Genomic DNA, 25465 nt, shown 5'->3' with positions numbered 1-25465 from the left:
CCTAGAATAATAAAGTAAAAGGTTGAAACACACTGCTCATTCTTGCTTCTTATTATTTAAAGTAAAATAGCATAATTACTTTTCTAATTTCCAAAGAAACTCCTGTACTAACTCCATCCTTGCCAACCCACAGGAGACAAAGTAAAACTGAAGTTAATATGAAACAGGAATATATGTTCTCCAGGCAAAGCATTGTCCATTTTTCCAAAGTTTTTATTCTTTTTCTTAATTATAGAGCACACCACACCCTCACTCAATGAAAAATCTAATTTAGGAGGCAGCAGCACACAATGAAATGATGTAATAATAATAGTTAATGTTTACTGAGCAATTACTATTCATTATGCATTGAGTCAAGAACCCACCGAAAAAGCAAGAGACCTGAATCATGGGTTCAATCCCTGAGTCGGGAAGATCCCCTGGAGCAGGCAATAGCAATCCACTACAGTATTCTTGCCTGGAGAATCCCATGGATAGAGAAGACTGGCGGGCTACAGTCCATAGTGTCACCAAAACCATACAGGACAGAAGCGACTTAGCACTCACAAGCTAAATACAGATTATCTAAAAAGATGAATTGAACACTTAAAATGAAATCCTATCAGGTATTACTAAATATTTCACTTTATGTACTGATAAGCAATCAGGGGCTAAGCAATATTAAGTGGCCACACAGACACAGATACTAGGTGGTAAAATCAAATGACATGATAAGTATTTGAAGATAACCATAATTAGGGACAAGACTTCTCTCCAAAGCTTATTCTTGGTTGGATACTCTGAAAATATCTGTCCTTACTCCACAGCAGAGAATTAGCAGAATATTTTACCATAAAAGTAGCTGTTTCCCTCAATCATTAATTGTTCCATATGCTTTATGCCTTTAGATAGATTCACACAAATAGATAAACACTTACAAAGTAAGAACCAAGAGTTAAATGGATTGTGGAGGAAAGGAACAAGTGTGATGTAGGAGGACATTATCAGTTTTATGAAAATCTGAAAAAGTTGCATTGATTCTCAAGGGAGATACCATTGGCACTTGCACGTATACAAGTGTGTAGGTGCACACGTGTGCCTGTGAGTCAGGGACAATTCTTTATCTTAAATGCTATCCCTGGCATTTACACATTTAGGATCCTTAACCCCCACCTGCTCAATATCAGAAGTTCCCCCAATGCTGAGGTCACCAAATATACTCCTGTACAGTTTCTGTGGATGGGCTGAGAACCACTGATTGTTGGATAAATATATCAGGAGAGAAGAAAGGTCCGTCTAGTCAAAGCTTTGGTTTTTCCAATAGTCATGTATGGATATGAGAGTTGAACTATAAAGGAAGCTGAGCACCGAAGAACTGATGCTTTTGAACTGTGGTGTTGGAGAAGACTCTTGAGAGTCCCTTGGACTGCAAAGAGATCCAACCAGTCCATCCTAAAGGAGATCAGTCCTGAATATTCATTGGAAGGATTGATGCTGAAGCTGAAACTCCAATATTTTGGCCACCTGATGCAAAGAACTGACTCATTGGAAAAGACCCTGATGCTGGGAATGATTGAAGGCGGGAAGAGAAGGTGACGACAGAGGATGAGATGGTTGGATGGCATCACTGACTCAACAGGCAGGAGTTTGAGTAAATTCCGGGAGTTGGTAATGGACAGGGAGGCCTGGAGTGCTGCAGTCCATAGGGTCACAGAGTCAGACACGACGAACTGAACTGCACTGACATTAATTATGCATCGTGTGCCAGGTACTCTGTTAAATACATTCACACATGTTCATTTAATCCTTATAACTCCATATTAGGTAAGGACCTATTTTATCCCCATTATACAGAGGAGAATCCTGAGGCTCAGAGAAAGGCTAAACCACTTAACCAAGGTCACACAAATAGTCTTGGAACCAGCAGTCTGGCTCCAAAACGCCACATCTCTAGGTTAGTGCTTAAGCATGGTTGGTATAAACACACATTTTTTTTCGTTAAAGAGGTTCATTCAGAAAATATAAACCCTTATAAGTAGGCCCCAGGGTATACCTGTCCTTTAGGCATGAATCAGTTCCTTGGCTTGGGGCTGAGGGACCTCATGCTCAGTGAGGTAGCTATAAGCTGTGGGCCAGCAAGAGTTGGACGGGGTAGCTCCTAGGCACAAGTGTACATAAGAAGTGCTGTGAGTGAGTGTGCGTGTATGTTTTCAGGCGGTAAGAGAGTTGTGCTACAGTGTGTGTGGTGTGCGTGTTTTATTTAACCCTTTCCATAGCATCTACAACGCACCAGGCATTGCTACAGTGGCCTGCCAATGTCTCATTTCAGCATGTATGCCGGGATAAGAGAACAGAGCGGGCACCGTGTGTTGTGTGATGGGCTGGGGTCTGTGTGGCAGTACTGGAATGTTGGCTGTGATGTGTGTGCGCATGGCTGGCAGTTTGTGTTGTGGTACAGGCGGTCGTGTTTGGGGCTGCGGGAAGGGTTATGCGAGACGACTGCCCTACAACGCAGTGGAGTGCATTTTTGTGGGCAGGTAGTGCTGAACCCTGATGGAGCTCGGCGGAGAAGGGGTCTGGGTTACGTCCCGGGCCTGGGCATGGCGCGTGAAAGACGCCCGTTGACTGGGGTGTTTGCAGCGGGGACATGGGTGCTGCAAGTGGTGCATACCAGATGATTCATGCGGTGTGCTAGGCGGGGACGGAGGCCGGAGAGGAGGGGGCCGGTGTCGTGATGCGTGGAGAGGGGAGAGATGCTGGGAGCCGGGGAGGAGGGAGGGAGGGCGATCGCGCCAGCGGAGCCACGCGTGTTCCCGGGGTGGCCCGAGGCGCTGCATGGGGAGAGGCGGTATGGGGACAGGCGTGAGGGTGGGTGGAGGATGGACGTGGGTCGCAGGGAAGGGACAAGAGCCGGTCCCCGAGGAGCGGTAGGGGAGCGAAGCTGGGTGTGCTCGGGGACAGAGGCGTCGGCGGGCGAGCCCGCGCTGGGAGCAGAACGAGCCCGCTTCCTCTCCCGGCCATGGCTCTCCCCACCCCCCGCCCCGCCGCGTCCCCAGCGAGCCCCTTCCCCTTCGCCCTCGGGCGCGCCCGGGCCGCCCAGCACCTGGTGAAGGCGAAGTACATGAGGCTGACGATGGTGAAGCTGAGCAGAGTGATGGTGTGCGGCCGGTAGAAGAAGTCGATGGTGATGTCCTCCACTTGCTGCTCGTTGATCATCCGGAAATGCATCTTGTAGTTCACATCATCTTTACTCAGGGTCCGGCTCCCCACGCAGGACGCCATGGCCCGCCTCCCGGTCCCGCGGCGCGGCCCCGGCCCGCGGAGGCTGGGAGCCTGGGTTCGGGGAGCGGGGGGCGGACGAGCCGCAGCAGGCGGGCGGGCGGCCGGGCAGACGCCGGGGCCGGGTTGGTGAGCACCTCGGGCGGGGCTAGCCGCGGGCGGGGCCGGCGCGGGGGGCGGGGCCGGCGCGGTCCACGCGGCCTCGGGCGGAGGGTGGACGCAGCTCGCCGGGCCCGGGCCCCCGGGAGGGGCGTCCGGAGGGACGCGCGGCGCGTTCCCAAGCCCATCGGAAGGGTCTGCGGCGCCCACGGGGGAGGGAGACCGTGTGCCCCCCGCGGCCGGCTCTGTCTACTTCGCCGCGCGCCGCCCGCTCCCCCCCCGCGCAGCCGCGCCGATGGTCTAGCCCGCTCCGGCCGCAGCCCACGTGGGCCGGCGGGCGAGCGAGCGCCGGCGGGCAGAGCGGCGCCGAGGGGCGGCCCGTGGGGTCCGGCTGGGCGGGCGGACGGTGAAGGCCTGGCCACAGGTAAAGGGGGCGCGCTCCCTGCCCGGGGGGTCCCGGCTCGGCCCCCACCACCCTTCTCCTCCTCGGCTCTAGGCCGCGCCCCTGAACCGCGTGGCTCCGTAGGCCGTCGCGGCCCCGCGGAGGGTTGGGGATGTTGTTTTTTCCCCTTGGCGAGTGAAAAGGGCGCGCCGCGACGCTGGTGTGTTTAGCGCGCTTTGCCCGGGCGGTGGGGGCGCGGGGTGATGCGGCGTGGGGGAAACGCGGAAGGAGGTCTAGATGGTGAGGGGGACTTCCTCCGGAAGTTGGGTTTGGGGGAACCTAAAACGGACCTGGTAGAATGGCCGGGGCGGGGAAGGGTTGGGAGGTCAGGCCGTGTTCCCGAGGCCCCTGATTCCCAAACCGTCGTCCTCCCCATCTTTCAGTCTCCTGATCTAAGCCTCCCAGAGGTCGAAATCTTGCACCCTCGTCGAATGTATTTAAGCGCCAATGAAACTACTAAGGCATGCAGTGGAGAACTAGTCTATATGTGTTAGTGGACTTCAAATTTTACTTAAGGCTTTTGGCTTTTGACGCAGACGCCTTTACCAGATTTTAAGTATTTTGTAAGCAAATGAGTTCACCGTAGTTGCAACCGATTCATTTCTGCCCAGAAAACGTAGGAGCAGTGCGAGACTCTGGGCCTGGGGAATACAGAGATTGGGACGGTGCATGCAGGGATAAAGACAGAGCCCTGCTCTCGTGAACGAACAATAATCGATTGTTAGAAGTATACACGGCGATGAAATGATGATGTAGCAAAGACAGTGCGCTTGTCAAGAAAAACAGAAGGATAAACATTATTTGTTTGTGTAAAGACCGTTTAATTAATATGGATAGAATGCAAAAGTTGATCGTTATGATGTGGGGAGAGGTTTTTTTTTTTTTTTGAAGGATAATCGCTTTACAGAATTTTGTTTTTTTCTTTCAAACCTCAACATGAATCAGCCATAAGTATACACACATTTCCTCCCCCCTGAACCTCCCTCCTGTCTCCCGCCCCATCCCACGCCTCCAGGTTGATACAGAGCCCCTGTTTGAGTTTCCTGAGCCATACAGCAAATTCCCTGTTGGCTATCTATTTTACAAATGGTAATGTAAGTTGCCATGTTGCTCTTTCCATACATCTCACCCTCTCCTCCCTTCTTTTGGGTAGAGCTTTGATTTGAGCCTGGCTCTAGAGACTTTGAAGTGAATCGGGGATTTCAGAAGTTTGATGGAGGACAGAATGCTTGGACAAACTGAGAAGTCAGACCATTTTAGAGCTCAAGAATCGTCTTATTGTACCCATAAGCTTTAAAAAACTTGTCTTTTAAAGAATGGTTATTGAATCCCCCATCATGGGCCAGTCGTGCTGAACCACCTTGAGAAACTTTTATCCTCAAGGAGCAGAATTGTGGTCTTCTGGCTTCCAACTGAGTGCCCTTATGAGACTGCTGTGCAGAGAATGAATGTTGTAGCTTTGAGGAAAAACACGACAGATTTGGAGGCTCATTTCCCACCAGAGTTTAACAAAAATCACTCATAAGGCTGCTGTAATTACATTTTTCCTTTCTAAAATCATTTCAGAATGACAGGGAGACGTTTCACTTTTATATATTACTTTCAGGAGACTTCCCTAAACCGCAGATCTCCAAGAAGAGCTTAGACCCTGAAGCATTTATTTGGTCTAATGACAAACATAAAACAAGCTGAAATTCAGTATGCTGCTGCTGCTAAGCCGCTTCAGTTGTGTACGACTCTGTGCGACCCCATAGACGGCAGCCCACCAGGCCCTGCCGTCCCTGGAATTCTCCAGGCAAGAACACTGGAGTGGGTTGCCATTTCCTTCTCCAATGCGTGAAAGTGAAGTCGCTCAGTCCTGTCCAACTCTTGGCGACCCCATGTACTGCAGCCTACCAGGCTCCTCCATCCATGGGATTTTCCAGGCAAGAGTACTGGAGTGGGTTGCCAGTGCCTTCTTCTGAAATTCAGTATGGAGAGAAACAAATCAAAAAGTTGTATGCAACAATTAAGTCCAAACGCATTTATGTTTGGTTGTGTAATCAGTGAATATGATGATTATTATATGGCTAACATGTGTTGGGCATTTTCCACATGCTGGACTCTCTGCTATATTTTAATGGATTGTCTTATATAAAAAATGCATCGTTTACCCTTTAATTAAGCTGGCTAAATATAAAAGTCATTTCCTGATTAAAAAATCTCTTAATAAACAACCACTTTTTCAGTCAAAATATACATATATCCATTGCTGGTTGCTTGTAATACATTTCTGTCTGTTCATTTTACTTATTAGTTTTGAACCCCACCCCACCCCTCCATTTTGAAAGTCTTTTTCTTTGTTCCTACAGTCAAACAGAATTTGGTTTTATTCAATTCTCTTTTGAGGAACAGCTTTACCTGTGAAATAATCAATAGTGTTCAACCCTGAGAATAAAGCAAGAAATGACCTTCTACAATGATAATATTTTGATGATTCATTTAAGACTAAGTAGAATTCTTCTTGTTTTTGTGACTAATGTACATACATAAAATGCATCTGAATAATTCAGTGTTATTTTGATCAGCAATCTGCTTCTCAAATGTCCTTCAAATCAAATTTCAAGAGCACTTAACTGCATCACCTTGTTTTCTTTAATTATTAACAGATTCAGCTGTAATTTTAATATTTGCAGATGTTTGTTTTAAATGTTTTTTCTCATACCACTGATTTTGCTTTCTGTTTTTAAATTGTAAAGTATATCTTTATCTTTCCAGTTCAGAAGTTCCTGTCTTTTGGTTTGTAACTGAAACTGCCTTGTTTTTTGCTTTTCCCATGCTTAAAAATATCTGACTGCTTTAGTCATCTAAAGTAATAAACACCTTTTAAGCAGCAAAAATAATTTCCAGTTTTATCTTTTTGTGGTTTGACTACTGTTTTAAATGTTTAAGTGAAATAAGTTTCTCTTTTTTGATGGTTATGTATTTCTTTTGTAGGCAACTTTAAGAAAAATGGCCCTGTCAGCCCAACAGATACCCAGATGGCTCAACTCAGTTAAGTTGAGCAGCTTCATGACTGCTCTGCAACTCAGAAGAGGTTTTCAGAGACCAGGAAAAACATTGTTGTGTGGCGTTTTTGCTCAGCCCCGTGCATCCTCTGAGGATTGCTTTCTCCAGTGGGGTTTTAGGACTTACAGGACTTCCTCCATGTGGAATGGTTCCCAGTCCGCCAACTCAAGTAGGCGAGAGATTAATTGTGCCCAAAGCACTTTGCTTCCTTCCGTGAATGAGCCGCCACAGAAGACACAAAAGATGCCCAGCCTTGATTCTGAGCTGTCCCTAGAAGGTAATTTTTCAACTTTCAGAAAACTCCCCTTTGCCTCACCTTGGTAGTTTGAACAAGCTACCTGTTTATATTTTGTTAGCCAAATTCAAGTCATACTTGGTGTCAGGAAAGAAAAAGAACAATCCACTTCTATTCATTTGCTTCTATTACACAATAATCTGCTTGCTTTTATTAGGCCTCTGACTTATACTAAGAAAAAAGTTTTTAGATTAATTTGTTTAAGATTGTTTTATAGCTATGCCAGTAGCACTTGCTTTCTATGTTCTTTATTTAGATATTTTTAAAAGGTTTATTAGGATCTAATTTACCCTATTCTATATACCTAATTAGGGTATAATTTTACTCAAGTAAAAGTCATCCTTTTTGAGTATACAGTTTTATGAATCTTGACATCATGCTTTCAGTTCTGTAGCAGCCACCACAGTCAACAAATAGAACAAAAAGAACAACTAGAACACCCCAAAAAGCTCCCTCGTGTAAATTTTTTAAGTCACTCTTCTCCTGCCTGTGCTTCCCATTCTAGGAATATTCCTATGCAAGGAATACTTCACTACAGATGAGATCATGTTAGGTTAAGTAGATTATAAACACAAGTGAGCTGGGCGGTGAGGGCCGTGAGGGGAGACTGGCTGTGAGAAACGAGAAAGCATACTGATTAGAGACAGAAAAGTAGAACATAAAGTCAAGGCTCTGATTCCTTAGCCTTAGGCAGGTTACAGTTCCCAGGGTCTTTTACACTGTGTTGGACTTGGGTGCCTGCGTGCTAAGTCACTTCAGCGTGTCCAGCTCTTGGCGACCCTATGGGCTGTAGCCCACCAAGCTCCTCTGTCCATAGGATTCTCCAGGCAAGAATACTGGAGTGGGCTGCCATGCCCTCCTCCAACCCAGGGATCAAACCCGTGTCTCTTGTGTCTTCTGCATTGGCAGGTGGGTTCTTTACCACTAGGGCCACAACAAAACCTCAGACTCAAGGCTGTACTAGAGAGGGTCACTTTGTGGCAAAGGATTGGGGGTGATGAAAACAGAATTGTAGAAATCCTCTTAAAGACATATTTGAGAATAATTTGGAGGAGAAAAGATAGATCAAAATGACATTTCAGGATATGATGACTTTAACCCATACAATTCAGGCTGGTAGAGTATGTTGTACTTTTGGCCAAGTTAACAAGCTATGGTAGTAGACTCAATCTTTCTCAGAATGTACTATAGGTCATTAAGCATTCATACCTGTTGACAAGTGAAGGAAAGGAAAGGAATTTTGTACAGGGCTTCACCACAAATTTCTGACTTTGGAGGAATAGTAGTGGTTATCTAAATAGTCTTAACCTTACCTCTTAGAAGGTAGAAAATATATGGAATTTTTAGATGTTTAACTCAGAAATGATGCCAAGATTTAAAAAGAAGCAAACTAGGCAAGAGACTGCCTTTGTAGAAAGAACATGTAAGTGTACAGATTAGAAAGCTAACTTGCTGCTTTCCTACATCCTGGCCACAAAGGACTGGACGACGTGCCTCCATTGTCCCCGTTGCAGCCGATTTCTGACGAGGAGGCTGTGCAGATTATCGCAGGCCCTCCATTGCCCCCGTCTTCAGTCACACTTCGAGACTATGTGGATCATTCCGAGACTCTGAGGAAGTTAGTACTTCTAGGTAAGTCTAAGTAACCCACACATTTTTTTTGTTTTGCCTTACTTTTAAAATTAGCATTTCTATCTTTATCAAAGTACATGTACATGCCTAAAAGTCAAATAGTGTGAAAAGGCGTCCAGTGAAAAACCGTACTCCCAGCTTCATGCCTCCTGACCTGCATCCTGGACTATCTGCTTTTACAGCTCTTTCTATTGGTATTTAATCTCTAAATGCCCATGTAATCACTTGTGGTGCTGTTGCTTGTTTCATCAGTTTTAGATATCAGTTAATCTCTTGCACACATGTACTTTTCCCCTTCATTCTCTTCAATTCTCCCAATAGGCTATATTAACAATTTTTGAAATAAATCATTAGTCACTGATCCCATTATAATTCTAAATATTGCTCACTGCTCTCTAGGAAGTGTGCTATGATTGTTTTTCTTCTTGTACAACCTTTCATTTTCTTGGAGTTAGTAATTACTTTGTTTTTTGTTTGATTCCCTTCTTTGAATTCTTTAGTTTTCTTTGAACTTTCGCACACCTTCCAGTGGCCGCTCAGGACAGTTTTTCCTAACCCTCTCAGATGATTTTCCTTCCATTTTCCTACTCCCCTGACCTTTCGCTGGAGCCCACTGTTCTACTTTGGATGGCATCTCTAGGCGTGCTCTTGGACTAGTAAGATGCAAGGACTAGTAAGGATTGAGGGCAGCCAAGAGCTCTCCCTGCAAACTTTGATGAGTCCTCTTTTATTTTTCAATCTAGCACCTTATTGCAACTTTCTGCTTTTCCTGTTATCTCTGCATCTGGTGTTTCTCTTATTCTACATTCCCAGATAATGAACTGAGGGATTGAAAGGAACAGGATAGGCGGGATTATCCCAGTCCCATCTGTTTCTCTCATGTCTTGGTCACTGCCTTAGTTTTCCGGAAAAAGGAGCTTCCTAACTTGATAGTCCTCCTTTGAGCAGTGTTCCCTGGTAATGTCTCTAATATTAGTGCTCTTTCTAAAATGCGAATCTGGCTGTGTCAGTGACCTACTTGAAATCTTTCTGAGCTCTTCCTGGTCTGGCCCTTGCTCACCCCTTCAGCTTCACTTGCCCACCACTCCCCTCCTTTTTGTTTGGCCAGGTCTGACAACTGGAGAACTTAACTCAAGTTCAAGTGACTTCCCAAATGTCTTCTCTCACCCTTCAGACAGAGTGACTCTCCTCTAGGCGTCCCCCCCTGCTTACCTCAGTCTGGACACTAAGAACACCTTTATAATTGTTTACACATCTGTCCCTGTAGAAGTTACTTAGATGTATAGGGAATGGCCTTTGTTCTCAAGAAGCTTCAGGTCTTCAGAAGCATCTAAATAATAATGGAAATCCAAAAACGAAAGGTACAGTGATAAATTCCACATAAAAGATACAAATAAAGTCTTCTGTGGGTTCAAAGGAGAGAAAAAGATGACATCTGCAAGCAGGAAAGCCCAGGACGTCCTCGGCCTTGGGAGAGGTCCCACGGGAAGGGCATGTGGCCCCTACCTTTGAATAATCTTCAGTATACTTAGAGTTTTGAAATGTGTTTCAGCCATTCCTTCCTCTGTATGCTGATCCTTCAACAGCACGTCCTGGCAGTAACTTAAATGACAGTGCCCTAGAAGGATCCACGCTCCCATTGTTACATAGTAATTTTTTTTTTTTTTTAATTGAAGTGGGTTGCCATTTCCTTTTCCAGGGCGTCTTCCTGACTCAGGGATCCAACCCATGTCTCCTGCCTTGGCAGACGGATTCTTTACCACTGAGCCACCCAGGAAGCCCCTGTCCAGTGTTTTTGATGACCCAAGTGTCCTGGTTCTTCTCTGCTTCTCAGATCTGTTTTCTGCCTTTCTCTGCTTGTTCTGTATCCCAGAAGGCTCACCTCTGTGCTCAGGCTCCTTCGTCAGCTGGCTTCTGAGCAGCTTTAGCCGTGGGAGGCACATGCAGGAGGAGGGGGACGGCAGGTGGGAGCATTTTTTCTCTGTCCCCTCCCTGTCTTGGGTCATGTAACTGCCTTGCTCCATGGCAACAGCTCCTCCTGAGAGCAGCCCTTGCTTAATAGCTTGCAGCTCCCTCTGGGTTCACAGGAGACTCCCTCCTCCCTGTCTCTCTAGCACTAATGGTGCCCTTGTTTATTCCCGTAACTCTGCTCACACCACTGTACAGAGTCCCTTCATTCAAGTTTTTTCATTTGAACTTGCTCGGGCAACCTCTGTTGCCTGCCAGACGCTGGCTGATACACAGAGTGTGTGTAACCAAACTGAACTGATGGGTCAAAGCCAACTTAGGGCTGTGGTCACCTAGAAGTTAGCATCATGTATTATTCATTCTTTATATCCGCAGAAGTTGCCTGGTCCATAAGAGGCATCAGTGACTATTTTTTTTCAAGTTGATGAAATCGTTGAGTCAGCCACGTGATGCGTGCTGGCAGCAGTGTGCCCTCCTGGTGAGACTCTGCCCTCCTTTGCTGTTAAGAAGCAGCTTTTGAGGAATTTGGTTTCAGCACAGTCAGGGCCTGACAGCTCATGCTGAGCGAGGCACTTGAGCACACGTCAGCTGCAATACTGAGTTAAACTGAAGTCCAAACCCTTGATGTGATTTTTAAAGCGTACCTTCCCACATTTATCACAAATTTTTGGAACTGTGTTTAAATAAGATAGTTTAGTGGTAAATAAATAAGATAGTTTCTATCTTATTTATCCACCCACCCAGTAATTTAAAATCTTTTTCTGTTAGTACGATTTTTAAAATTATACTATAGAAAAATTATATCTAGTTATTAAAACTGCAGCTGTTAAGGAGAAAGAACCTAACCTCCTCTCCATCTCCAGTCCCACTTTATGAAGGTAACCACCATCACCAGTTTGTTGAGTAGCTTCTTCACCTTTTTCTAAGCAAATGCATATATTACAGAAAGCCATGCAGTGGGTCTCATGTCCTCATGTAGTCAAGCTTACTATTATTTTTTTTAAGTCTGTGTTTTCTTCTAATAATTTTAGAGTTAGTATATATTTAGAGTCTTAATATATCTGAAATTAATTTTTGTATCAGCTATAGAAGGAATTAGTAATTATTTTTCAAATATATAGCTAGATGTCATATTGTGTTTTAATGAACAGTCCATCTTTTCCCCCACTGATTTTAAATGTTATTATTTGAACACTCGGTTTTTAGTTCATCTTGGATCTGTTTTTAGTCTTCATTCTGCATGTATGTGTGTTTGTGTAATCTATTTTTCTGTTAATTATCATCATATCAATGCCTGTTTAATGTCAATAAGTTTGGGTTTAGAATTACATTTGGATCTAATACATGGAATTATAGACACCATTTTTAAAAGTGCTTTTATTTCATTGCATTTATATTTAAGACTGTAAAGTTACATCTGGAAAACAGTTTGAGAGCTACTTTTTAACCTGAAAAAATATTTTTAAGAATATAAAGTTTAAAAAAGAAAAAGAATATCTAAATAAAATTATACCTTATTATCTCATGTTTACGATAAGGAATGCTGCTAAGTTTCTTCAGTCGTGTCCAACTCTGTGCAACCCCATAGACGGCAGCCCACCAGGCTCCCCTGTCCTTGGGATTCTCCAGGCAAGAACACTGGAGTGGGTTGCCATTTCCTTCTCCAACGATAAGGAATAGGCCTTTCCTATTCATGTTTGATTTTTTTTTTTAATCAGATAAAAAGGAAAATCAGAGAATAAAATACTCAGTTTTAATGAGAATTTTGAATCAAAAGTTACTTTGATTCACTGCTTAATTGAGGTGGACATCTAATTATATCCATAACCAAAGTCCAATAACTTGTTTTCTCCCCCTTCTGACTTCCTCTCCCGTCCCTTGTCTCATTTGCTTAGACTACCTCAGATTCTGAGACCTTGTGAAGGTGGAAGGTGGTGTACTTTCTGCTTCTCTGTTACTTGAGAACTGTATATTTCATGAGCTGTTTCATGAGCTCCTTCAAGGCTCTTGTCTTTATGCTAAAGACAATATGAATAAAGAAATATGAGTAAAGTTAGTAAGACATAGGGTTTGCTTTTGTTCCTCCTATGGAGGGATTCATAAACCAATTTTTAAAATAATACTTATAACTAAAATGATAAACTTCAAAGAAAGTAGCAGTTCATGGGGCTTGTTAGCCTGCAGAATGATCAGTGAAGCAGTTACCATGGAGATCAGTAAGGGCTCATAAGCACCCTGCAAATAGTATCCAAGAACCCTTAGATAAAGATGACGATGACGACGGATAGAAATTTAGCCCCAAATGCACTGTTTTCCTTTATACATGACTTTGAAAGAAATGCTAGCTTTTAATGTATTTTTATTTCTGCAACCAAATTAGAAGTTTCTGTTGGCCTGACTCAGGTCTCCTTTGGACAGGTCGTTTACCTTCATCAGTAATTTTTGTGTTTCCATACATGACGTTTAATGACTCAGCCAGACAGGTATCTTCACACAGGGTTTGTCATTTATTCCAGGAGTGGATTTATCCAAGATAGAAAAACATCCCGATGCAGCCAACCTCCTCCTGCGACTGGATTTTGAAAAAGACATTAAGCAAATGCTCCTGTTTCTTAAAGATTTGGGCATAGAGGATACCCAACTGGGACCATTCCTGACAAAAAACTATGCTATTTTCTCTGAAGACCTTGAAAATCTGAAGACCAGGTAGGGCTGTTAGACTGATTTTCACATAACCCAAGAAGGAGCTGTGAAGAAATAACATGCGTAAGTTATATTTTTAAGTCTCAGCAGCATAAGGATCTGCTGACGTAATGAATGTGAATGTGACTTTTTGTTATGGACCTTCTTTGATCAGAATTAAGTATCTAGGGACTTCCCTGTGGTCCAGAGGCTGAGACTCTGTGCTCCCAATGCAAGGGACCCAGATTCGATCCCTGGTCAGGGAGCTGGACCCCAAGTGATGCAACTAAAGATCCTGCATGCTGCAGTGAAGGTCAGAGATCCCCATGTGCCTCAATTAAGACCTGGCGCAGCCAAATAAATAAATACTTAAAAAAAAATTAAGTATCCAAATTACTTCTTTTGTTCAGCTACCCATTATTATTTTTATGCTTTCAATTTTTTGCTAAGCCACTACTTTGCTGTTTCTCTTTGGAAACTGGGATAAGTTTTTTTTTAATCCATTAACAAATGGCTGAATTATCTGAGAGCACACTTAAGGTGTGAAAGCCTGATCGCTTCTATTGTTCTTTCTGGCCAGTGTTGGATGGTAGATATTTAACCTTCTTTTGGCAAATACTGTATAATTTGCTTAGTTGCTTCTGTCAGTTGGCTATTTTGGTTTTTCCTTTTTTTTTTTTTTTTTTTAATAGCACTCTTATAAATATCTGTGTACTTCACTCAATATTCAAGGAATTTATTGAATTTGTGAGAATCGATACAGTCAGGTACTATTGACCGGTGAGGTGAGAATCCTGCTGGGCATTGGCAACGTCACAGAGAGTAAGACAGAGTCTGGGTCTTTTTAAGTTCACATCTTGGATTTTTCATCACTCCGACCTCATCAGGTTTTCCCAGACTCACTGCGTGAGAGCACTGTTCACTCCGCTGCCCAAATTGGAAATACTGGTATTAACTTGGACTTCTCGTCTTTTATCATCCACATCTAAGAAATAACCAAGGTCTGTTGGTTCTATTTGTATCGCTCTCAAATCTTAATCTTCCCTTTGAATACTTGACCTCGGGTCCCCGTTGTCTCACATGAAGAATGCCGCAACCTTCTCCTAACTAATCTGCCTCTCATCTTCTCACCCAGACTGTTCTCACACCGGTTTCGAAGAGCTCCATAGTTCCTTGAAGGTCTCTGAGTTAGGAAAAAACAGAACAACAAAGAAACATATTTCTTACATAATTATTCTTTAATAATTTGAGCCCTTACTATATAAGCAAGGCACTTAGAGATGTCCTCTCTCCCTTCATGTGACTTATAGTCTGTGTAACGCAGACAGGCTGTTACAGTTCAGAAGTCAGAAGGAATGGAAATGGTTCTCAGGGACTCAGTCTGACGGGGCCAGCTCTGCTCCTGACTGTCTGGAACACTCCTCCTCTCCCTTTGTAAAAACCAGCTTGCCCTTTTGCTCAGGATGTAGTCCAAGGAAGAGTACATACCAAGAGGTGGAGATCACTGGGAACCATATCAGAGGCTGCCCAATGCACCTTTATTATTTATATCCTTGGGAGAGGCAGAGAGAGGTTAAATAATTTGCCCTAGATGCTCCAGCCAGTCTAAGTGGCAAAGCTGAGATTCAGATCCACTTAGTCTAACTTCAGAGTCCTCGCTACTATACTGTACTGCCTCCCTACTTTTAATTCTATGAAGGAAGCATACATTTAAAAGGAGGTTGAGTTAACTTGCTCAAGATCATACATACACATATGAGAATAACAAAGATTATTTTCATATACAGAGTATAGTCTAATTATACAGTTCCTAAACCTGGCTGTCAAACTGGAACATTTTTTAAAAAATTACTTGGAATTTTTTAATAGGTTATTTACCACATAAATTACCACTTAAAAGGCGATACAATGAAAAGTAAGCTTCTCCTAGAAGAGGCGAAGGTATAATCTTTTTTTGAACTTAGCTTCTGGCTCTGGTATGTACAGATTTACTTGCTAGAATTTCTGTGATTGCACTGACTACATACATTTGTTTGCCTTTCAATGAAGAGAATTTGAAACATACTAAAGAGTTGGTTGATTGTTTTTAAGAATTTTCAAATGAATGGTGTGCATTTAAGTTAGTAGAATTTTTTGAATTTTTTTTTTTTTTTTTTTGGCTGGGCTTTGTATCTTAATTTTTTATTGGAAAAGTTATCACAGTAGATAACAGTTTCAATAGTGTTTTTTAATCAGATGTTGGTCTCTCCTGTGACCAAAAAAAGAAAAAAATTGTAATTGTCCTTTCCAGCCTACTTATTCCTGTTCCTCATCAGCCTTGCAAGACCTGTCTAGATAGGCAGGTACTATAATCAAGTTTTTTGTTCAATTAGCTAAGAATATTTTATCATACACCAGCATGTATGTGTGTCTGTATGCACTCATATACAAGAGCGCACACACACACAGATGGTAGCGTTTATACAACTATGCTGCACCTCACATTCTTAACTCTATTTCAGAGATAGTTTTTTATTCGCTCTTCCTATTCTTTTTAACCCTTTTTTGGTTCATGCTACAGATCTGTCTAGTCCCGTTTTGGTAAACACAGTGGTTATTTTCTAGTCTTTACTGTCACAGAGAAGCTGCAGCGACTCCCCTTTTATAGAAATCATTTCACACATATCGGTATATATCTGTAGAACTGCTAGGTCAAAGGGAATATGCATTTATAATTTTAATAGACAGATTGCCCTTCATGTAGGCTTTCCAGTTTACACTCCCACCAACAGTGTACATGTGTGCCAGCTTCCTTATTATCCTCATAATATAGTGTCATTGAGCTTTATAATTTCAGTTCATTGTATTGATAAAAACATTCTCTTGTCGTTTGGGAATGACGTTTAGACCATCAGATGTTTGAAGGATCTTTTCATATGTTGAATGTCTGTTTACATTTCCTTTTCTATAAATTATATGTGTCCTTTACCAGTTTTAATTGGGCCTTTTCCTTTTTTTTTGGTAAGCATTTTTTAATGCATTAACAAAATTAGTTCTTTATGACATGTTGTAAATATTTTTCCCAAACTGTCACTTGTCTGACTTGGTTGGTGATTTTTTTGCCTTGCATTTAAATTTTTGTGTAGTTTTATCAATTTTTTTCCTCTCATCTCCTCTAAGGGACTGGTTTAAAGGAATAATAGTCATTTAGTGTAAAATATAAGTTCTGATACATGGTATAAAAATATCATAGTCATTAGGGTTAGGCATGCCTGGGTTCAAATTTCAGCTCTGTCATTAATTAGCTAGCGGCCTAAAACAAGTTATTTAACTTCTCTTAATCTGTGTTTCTTCAAATGCAATGTGGGAAATTTACCTGGCTTCAGGGGTTTGTTTGTTTTTCTGATGAGAATCTAACAAAATAATGTCCTAGAATATTTTAGGCATTTAAACTAGCTTTCACTATGTTTATAGATTTTAAAAATCAATAATGTTACTTTATAGTCATACTTTCTGGACTTTACTGCCTTATTTTGGTTCCCAGAAACAGCAGGAAATTTCTCAGTTGTTAACAAATTACATACTAAAGACTATAGTGAAAATTATTTATGGAAATACATTCTAAGAATTCTCTGGCAGTTTAGGACTCCGTGCTTCCACTGCTTAGCTCCCTTCAGGGAACTAAGACCCTAACGACCCTAACGCCATGAGACAATGAGACAGCCAAAAAAAAAAAAAAAAAAAATTCCTCTTTCCAGTCCTAGCCACATGCTTGATGATTTTTCTTTGTAAAAAGAGTTCTAAATCTCTTCTTAATTTCGTGTTTTCTATTCTTAGCAAAAAAAAAATTCTAAAACAGAAGCTATCTCTTTTTTTAACCAACCAGTAAAACAAGTCAGATTAACTGAAAAGCGAATCTGTTTGTTAGTGGATTTCAGAAATATTTTCTGTTTCTAATTATAAATGGAAAAGCTGGATGGGTACTTGTTTTGTTTTAATGTGTGCGGGCTTGCTCAGTTATGTCCGACTCTTTGCAACCCCATGGACCATAGTCCACCAGACTCCTCTGTCCATGGAATTCTCCAGGCAAGAATACTGAACTGGGTTGCCATTTCCTTCTCCGGAGGATCTTTCTGACCCAGGGATTGAACCCGCATTTCTAACACCTCCTGCATTGGCAGGCAGATTTTTTTTTACCAGTGTGCCACCTGGAAAGCCATTTAGTTTAACCATATTTGGGTCATTATTATAGAATGTTTTTGCTTAAACTTTTTTTTTGGTTCGTGAATGCTTTAAAAACAGTTGTTACTTTCGAAGGTAGCAAGACACTAGTAAATATTTACGATATGTGCATGTATTTTGTCTCTCTAGGGTGGCTTATCTACAGTCAAAAAATTTCAGTAAGGCGGATATTGCACAGATGGTCAGAAATGCACCATTCCTTCTGAGTTTTTCAGTGGAGAGATTGGATAACAGACTGGGATTTTTTCAGAAAGAACTTAAACTTAGTGTGAAGAAGGTAAAAGAGAACTGGAGAATTATATGTTTTCATGTCAGCTACATTTAGTAACTGTTAACAAGCTCATGTTTCTAACTGATGCCTGGCCCCTATGAATTCTATCAATGCCTGGTATTTTCTGTACAAGAATGGATTACCTTACTAGGTTAATGATATTGCTATATCATTTTATGATAATTCCATCAAGTTGCTTCCTTAAATATTATTTTGAGCATTTGTTTTTCTCAAACAGTAATAAGTGTTTGTATTTCTGGGCTCCTTAGCATTTCTCTCCTGGGTCATATCTTAAATTTTACTTTTACATCTTGGTTATGCCTTATTTTTTCCAAACTAGTTGAATGTGCATGTATATTAATAATAGATTATTTTCTAACTGTAGACTAGAGATCTGGTAATTCGTCTCCCAAGGCTACTAACTGGAAGTCTGGAGCCCGTGAAGGAAAACATGAAGGTAGGACAATAATAAGGTTTGCAGAAACCTGCTTCTGAAGTGTGTGAGTCCTCTGAAGGAAATGGGTTTTGCTCTCATCATCTTAAAGAAAACCAGATTGTAAAAGAAGATATTTCTAAGAAGGTGGACCTAGGAAATAGTATAATAAATATACTGCAGGCGGTTTATTTTAGTTTATAATTTTTTCACATATTGAGCAGGTGTTACATGAGTAAGTTGCCTTGCAGACACTGGTACCGTAGTCCTAGAGGAGCAGGTTGGGCATCTGGGTGGGACCTGGAAGCCACTTCCTTTGCCCAGGATGAGGGTCTGTGTCGTAGTCCCCTGGGTGGGAGGCGAGCGGCGGCATCTGGAGCTTCTTTGCAGAGGGTAGTGCCCACACATGGCTGTGCCAGGACCCAGCTCTAGTTCCATCAGAGACCACACCAGACACTCTACTGCTATGTAGAACCAGGGGCAGCTGACTTGTTAGTGTCCCACAGCGGTCATGGGATTTGAAATTATTATATAAGGCCTATTTGCTGAGGTGCCTAAAGTGTTCAATACTCAGCTGTTGAAGAAATTTGTATTGAGCTTCTGCCCATGTTCTTTTCTGGAGAGACAGTTCCTGCCATTGTGGAGTTCACAGTCCAGTGGAGGGGGTCGCCTGCAAAGTGATGAGAGCGATGGATGGTGGGGAAGCGTAGGATACTATGAATGTACACAAAGGACTATCCCACATTGGAGTATTTTTTTATTTTTTTGAATCATCTCTGGAATTTTGACACGTAACATTTCCAGATGACATGATTAGGAGTGTGCTTGGGAGCAGAGGCTCAGAAAGCACTTTGATAATCTTCCTGCCAGTCTATGTGGTGTAGGGTCCATACAGATAACCTGACCAGGCCTCTGGTGGGCACTGTTCCTCTGTCTTGTAATTATGATAGCTGCTTTGGTGAGCTTCATGATGGTCATCAGGCTGTGAGTAGCTCTTCCTCAAGAGAGAGGTTTAAAATTCAGGTTACCCCAGAAGCAAGTAGTCATGAACCCTTACGGACGTTGGCATAGCCATCTCCAGATTTTAATGTCCTTTAATTTTGAAAGAATTAATGTGTCTTCTGGCATGTTACCAAAATAACTATTTGTTGGTGATTCATGGGCTTCCCTGGTAGCTCAATGGTAAAGAATCCACCTGCCAATGCAGGAGACACAAGTTTGATCTCTGGGTCAGGAAGATCTCCAGTATTCTTGCCTGGGAAATCGTATGGACAGAGAAGCCTGGAGGGCTACAGTCCACGGGGTCTCTAAAGAGTTGGCCTCAACTTAGGGACTGAACAAAAACAAACAATGACTTTTGTGCTTCATCACAACTCTACTTTCTTTTAGGTTTTTCGGCTTGAACTAGGTTTTCAGCAGAATGAAATTCAACACATGATCACCAAGATCCCGAAGATGCTGACTGCAAATAAAAGGAAACTTACCGAGACTTTCGACTACGTGCACAACGTGATGCACGTGCCCCACCACGTCATCGTCAGGTTCCCGCAGGTGAGGCGCTCACAGCTCTCTGTCCTGAAGAGCTGCCGTCACCCCTCGTCCAGAACTTGCGCAAGCACACCATGCTCTCGGCTTGTGAAAAGCCGCCCGTGCTGTTTGTGAAGGAATCAGACCAAACAGTCCAGTTCTGAGAGCTGTATTAAGGCCATATTTCTTTTTTTTTAAATTATTTTAATTGGAGGCTAATTACTTTACAATATTGTAGTGGTTTTTGCCATACATTGACATGAATCAGCCACGGGTGTACACGTGTTCCCCATCCTGAACCTCCCTTCCACCTCCCTCCCCATCCCATCCCTCAGGGACATCCCAGTGCACCAGCCCTGAGCACCCTGTCTCATGCGTCGAACCTGGACTGGCGACCTATTGCACATATGGTAATACACATGTTTCAGTGCTATTCTCTCAAATCATCCCACCGTCGCCTTCTCCCACAGAGTCCAAAAGTCTGTTCTTTACATCTGTGTCTCTTTTGCTGTCTTGCATATAGGGTCATCATTACCATCTTTCTAAATGCCATATATATGCATTAATATACTGTATTGGTGTTTTTCTTTCTGACTTACTCCTTTCTGTATAATAGGCTCCAGTTTCATCCACCTCATTAGAACTTATTCAAATGCATTCTTTTTAATAGCTGAATAATATTCAATTGTGTATATATACCACAGCTTTCTTATCCATTCGTCTGCCGATGAGCATCTAGGTTGCTTCTATGTCCAAGCTATTGTAAACAGTGCTGTGATGAACACTGGGGTACACGTGTCTCAATTCTGATGTCCTCGGTGTGTATGCCCAGCAGTGGGATTGCTGGGTCGTATAAGGCCATATTTCTTTTTGCCCATCTTTGTATCAAGACCACAATCTAGCAAATGTAATAGCAGGATTACTTGTGAGAGAGAAGGGCACCCATATACATCTCTGGAGGAAAAATAAGCGATGAATCTGTTTCTCTGTGGTTTGCACCTAGTCTTCATTCGGCCTGTTGGAATCGAATGTGTTCTCTCCTGTGCGCTTCTCTATTCACATGGAAATAGATCACTTCCCTTAAAGATTTTTTTCCATTCTAAATGTATTCACAGTCTGCCTAAATCCATTAGTTAACAAGCCATGTTGTAATGATCTCCTATCAAAGCATGTAGTTCTTAGCTCCAGTTAGTCATCATGCCAAAGCCATAATTATGTTTTCTAAGCTGATCAGACTTTCCTGTTCTTTAGCTGGTGAGTGACATTATCTGCTTGTTCAGAAGAATGTTTCTTTGAAAGCAGGTCTTGTTTGATTTATACATTGCTAAATTCCCTGCACCTGGAATTAGAAGGGACCAATTAGTAGGTACTGGATAGATATCTGTTGAACAAATGAATGAATCTCATGAAAGTCATCCTTCTTTCCTATTTGGCATGTGAATAGACACTCAGTGAGTATTCATTGGATAAATGAAAGATTGAATTGCATTAAAGTGATTCCTCCATTTGCTACATGTGTTCTCAATGAAAAGTTGGGAAATGAAACATGACTTTAATACAGGTCTCAGAATTAGCCTGCATTAGGTACAGTTTCCTCACAAACAACATTTATTTACCTATCATATTTCACTGTGAATGGGCCCTTAATAGAGAATTTTTGTTTCATCAAATGCATGAGTATTCATTATAAAAAGTGTTAGAAGGCTGCAGGGGTGCAAATTTGGCTTTATGGAACCATCATAATGTAAGTAATCTTCAACTAAAAAGCAATAACAGTTTTCCACTTGGTTGATAGATAATTCTGTGACAGTAGAGCATGATAGGAGAATGTGATTTGAGGATGTAAAAATCAGAGTCATGGTCTGTATTCTTATGGAACTTGTAATCTAATGTGGAAGACAGGTTTTTAGAATGTAAATTGCTTTACATTATGTTAGAGTCTTAGCTAGATACCATATACAGCTATTGATTTAATTCAGGAGAGGCAGGAAGATCTTAGAAATAATAACAGCTATTGATTGCTTATTTACTATGTGCCAGCTCTGTCTCTACTGCTTTACTTGTATGTATTCATTTAATCTTCACAGCAGCCCATATGAGGTAGGTAGTATTATTGTCCCTACTTCCCAAATGAAGAAATTAAGCATACAGAGATTCAGTAGCTTGTCCAAGGTTACCCAGGTAATGGGCCAGAGCTTGGATTAGAACCCTGGCAGTCAGTTTGAAAACCCGTGCTCTCACCTGAGATCTGCTGCTCTAAGGGGTGACATTTGAGTTGTCAGTAGATTGAGTTGGGTTTAACAATGGACAGAAACCTTGCAAGTAGAGAAAAATATTAGCTTGACTAGATACATCAAAATCTGTTGTTTAAAAACAAAGATTTTTTTTTTAGGTACCCCAGATCCTAGCTTCTGAGAAGCCCGGTTATAGATGTGTGGCTTTCACATTGGGAGGATTCTCAGACTCCTACGTAGGATTTTTTTTTTTCCTTTAAAAAAAAAAAGCTTTATTAATGGAAACATAGGCTAACTGACAGCCAGTACTGTGAAGGAACTGATGTAGACTTAAAATTTTTGGCTGGTGCTTTAAAAACTTAGTGGTAGGAAACAGTTTTCTCATGCAAATAACAGTGCTGGTTGGTACATAATTTTATGATTAATTGAACATGGAGAAGCACTTCTAACTTTAAAACTATGGTTAATTTAGTCATTTCAGAGCAGTGACCATGGAAGGTAAAAGGTAACAAAAGCAGTGAGAGTAATAACAAGGAAGAAATCACTTTAAGGAACTAGGCTTATCCCTTGTTTCTCCTCTTTCCTTATGGGTTTCTGTGAAGGCAGAGCTGAAGTCCATGTTGGGGCAGAAGGGGATCGAGAGAGAGAAAAAAACTTCAGCAGTGACTTTTGAACTTGAAAGAGCATACAAATCTAAATCGATCATAATGAATTCACTTTGAACCACTGGGAAACTAATATAGTTATCTAGTCATAAGCTGTATAATTGTCTCAAAGCGTTATTGTATTTAGGAAATGAATAATAGTTTGGGAGCTTCAGAGTCATGTGTGGTCTTGTCTATATGTTGTGTAAGCTGAGAGTGACTGGAAGAGTCATATTTAAGAAACATCTAAACGCTTCTTATATCTTTTGAGCAATAATAACACAATAATCAGAATCCAGTTGCCACAGTGAAGGCAGAGTAGCGCATAATTTGTTTCTGCAGAGAGAGAAAAAGATGTTCCAAAAGCAAGCCAATCTCATGTTGAGTTAGCACACTGTACTTTTTTTGGCCACTGTTCTCAAAGTTCTTTAGTTTTCAACGCTCATTTTTCATGATGTCCTTGCCAAGTGATCTATTACTATTTTGTTTCCACTTGAATATAAACAGACTCTTGGAGTTTATGTGCTATGTGGCGTGTCCCCTGTGTATCTGAAATACAGTCACGGGAAGGACCTGAGACCTAGTAGTAAATGTAGTTCACTGGGCCTTGCCAGGGAGCCTCACAGATGTCTCTTTAGCTCACGGCTCCATTCAGGTCTGGCCAGATCTTGCAATTCTCCCATCTTCCTTGCAGCTGGCTTTACAGATTTAGCCTGCTTCTAACTCCTTTTTAAAATTACTGTATTTACCCCATTCCTCAGGAGTTTTAACTCCAAAGCAGTTATGTTACTCCCTGAAGTCCAGGTTCATTTCATTTTAATACCAGTCAGAGAGGGAGCAACAGGAATTTAAAAGGAAAGAAAGGGAAATAGGGAAGCTTCCCAGATTGTGAAATCTTACACAATTTTTCATGCCATAGAGCACCATCTCTTACTTCGGTTCTTCAGCTTGGCAAGCATCAGAATCACTTGGAGGACTTGTGGGCCCCACTCTCAAAGTTTCTGATTTAGTAGATTTGGGGTGGGACCTTCAGGTTTGCTTTTTAAACAGCTCCTCCGGTCTCTCCAAGTAAGTCTGGTCTTTGCCTACAGTGCAGCGCTTTATTATTTTAGAATTGTTCTGAATATTAGTTCTGAGTTCCTAATTTTTAATCATAATTTCTTAGTAGAAGCCAAAGTGTTTAAACCCTCTAGCATTTACCATATTTATTGAACATGTGGTTAATTCTTTATATTTGTTAATCTATTAAACTGTTTAGCCAGATAAACATTCTAATAGTTCATATTTTAGTATGCAGTGTTTTTTTTTTTTAACTTTTTTTCTTTTCTAGGTATTTAATACAAGGTTGTTTAAAGTCAAAGAAAGACATTTGTTTCTTGCCTATTTAGGAAGAGCACAGTATGACCCGACAGAACCTAACTACATCTCTTTAGACAAATTGGTATCTGTGCCTGATGGAATATTTTGTGAAGGGATGGCCAAGGCATCAATACAAGACTTTGAGAAATTCTTAAAAACTCTTTAGTTTTTGATGAATGTTAAAATGTAATAATGTAAAGTGGATGTATATATGAATAAATATATTTTTAAATAAATGCTTCAGACCTCTTATAAATTTGGGGACACTTCTGATAGATGCTTCTTCCAAGTTTCTGGTGACTTAACTCACATTTGACTCAACCATTTCCTTCCTTCTTGGGAAAGAGAACTAAAATAAAAGCTTAGAGAAAGAGAGGCTGTTTACCAGGCTGGTGTGCTGTCCTCGTGAAGGCGGGAACAGTGGAGGATTTTCCTTCTTGTTTTAAGGTCTTTTAAAATCGTTTCATCACAAGATAGCTCTATTTTCTTTGACCTGTTAGGAGTTCAGAGCATGCCATATTATCCATCTAGTATCTACTATGATTTTGCTACAGAACAGATTCGATTTTGGTTTATCTGCACCATTATGTTCCTGAGCAAAGAAAGATATTGAAAGTTGCCCACAGTTGGCTACTGAGAATCTGGAAAGAAAAAGGGATAGGAAAGTCGTCTCAAGGACAGCAATGAGATGTAGTACAAGGCCACATAACAAACCTTTGTCTTATGGCCGGGGTATAAAGATTTAGCATGAAATGATCCTTTTTTTTCCTGTTTCCCATCTAGACATGTGATCCTGGGCACAGGATCTGATTATTTGTGAGATGAGGCATGGCTTCACGTATCTGCCTTAGGATCATGAGACTGTTGATGCTGGTACCCCCAGGAAGCCACACTGGTATTTGCGCTCCCGTTGTAGTCCGCTCCCACACTGACTCTGGCGGCGCGTTCTGGTCACTCTGGTTCATGGAACATGTGTACATCTGTGCTTGTCCACCTGGAACCCTGAGCCAGGATGGAAAAAGTCTGATGATTCTAGTGGAGAAATGAGGTGGAATAAGATCCCTAACCACACCTCAGTTGTCCCAGCTCTAACCCCTGGGCACCACAGAAGGGAGTGAAGAGGCCATCTTGGGTATTGCAACCTCAGCAAGGTCCACGTGGAGCAGAACTAGGAGCACCGGTGTTTTAAAACAACTAACTTTAGGGATAGTTAGTTGTGCACTGGGGTTCTATGTGCTGGATGTCCTGAAACTGAGAAACTAAACTAACTCCTATTAATGTATTTTACTCATTCCCTCAACAGAGTAGAATACAGTGGTGAGTGTGGCATAGATACATGTCTTCATGGAGTT

General features: G+C 41.8%; 2 protein-coding genes and 1 long non-coding RNA gene across 4 annotated transcripts in view; 1 reads left to right on the top strand and 2 right to left on the bottom strand.

The window, feature by feature from the left end:
* The window catches only part of PTDSS1 (phosphatidylserine synthase 1), a 68745-nt gene extending 65346 nt beyond the window's left edge, over positions 1-3399 (bottom strand). The window contains exon 1 of the mRNA XM_006061120.4: positions 3083-3399. Coding sequence (XP_006061182.1) covers positions 3083-3261 — 179 coding nt within the window. The 5' untranslated portion in view covers positions 3262-3399. The remainder of the gene's footprint in view (positions 1-3082) is intronic.
* Positions 3400-3627: 228 nt separating this feature from the next.
* On the top strand, positions 3628-24349 carry MTERF3 (mitochondrial transcription termination factor 3). Of its 2 annotated transcripts, none has more exons than XM_025265056.3 (8): positions 3628-3781; positions 6776-7124; positions 8622-8774; positions 13259-13448; positions 17775-17922; positions 18302-18373; positions 19739-19900; positions 24143-24349. In XM_025265056.3, exons 2-8 carry the CDS (start codon positions 6791-6793, stop codon positions 24185-24187), a joined length of 1104 nt encoding a protein of 367 aa, XP_025120841.2. In that variant the 5' UTR covers positions 3628-3781; positions 6776-6790; the 3' UTR covers positions 24188-24349. The 2 variants fall into 2 exon arrangements, with proteins under 2 accessions (XP_025120841.2, XP_006061181.2); XM_006061119.4 differs by having other exon boundaries at positions 24085-24349.
* LOC123329430 lies at positions 20677-25324 on the bottom strand. The gene is made up of 3 exons (XR_006544842.2): positions 24828-25324; positions 24499-24606; positions 20677-21215 (listed from the first exon to the last, which is right to left on the bottom strand). It is a non-coding gene; the product is annotated as an uncharacterized LOC123329430 (long non-coding RNA).
* Between the last annotated feature and the right edge of the window lie 141 nt (positions 25325-25465).

Source organism: Bubalus bubalis, chromosome 15, assembly GCF_019923935.1.
Source record: "Bubalus bubalis isolate 160015118507 breed Murrah chromosome 15, NDDB_SH_1, whole genome shotgun sequence".
In the NCBI taxonomy this organism is placed as follows: Eukaryota; Metazoa; Chordata; class Mammalia; order Artiodactyla; family Bovidae; genus Bubalus; species Bubalus bubalis.
This window is presented reverse-complemented; position numbering and strand designations above follow the sequence as displayed.

Bases quoted from the DNA above. Each gene is read 5' to 3' on its own strand.
- MTERF3 (XM_006061119.4), top strand. From the start codon at position 6,791: ATGGCCCTGTCAGCCCAACAGATACCCAGATGGCTCAACTCAGTTAAG. The intron at 7,125-8,621 runs GTAATTTTTCAA...CTGGCCACAAAG, and splicing joins TTCTGAGCTGTCCCTAGAAG to GACTGGACGACGTGCCTCCA. The intron at 8,775-13,258 runs GTAAGTCTAAGT...CATTTATTCCAG, and splicing joins GAGGAAGTTAGTACTTCTAG to GAGTGGATTTATCCAAGATA.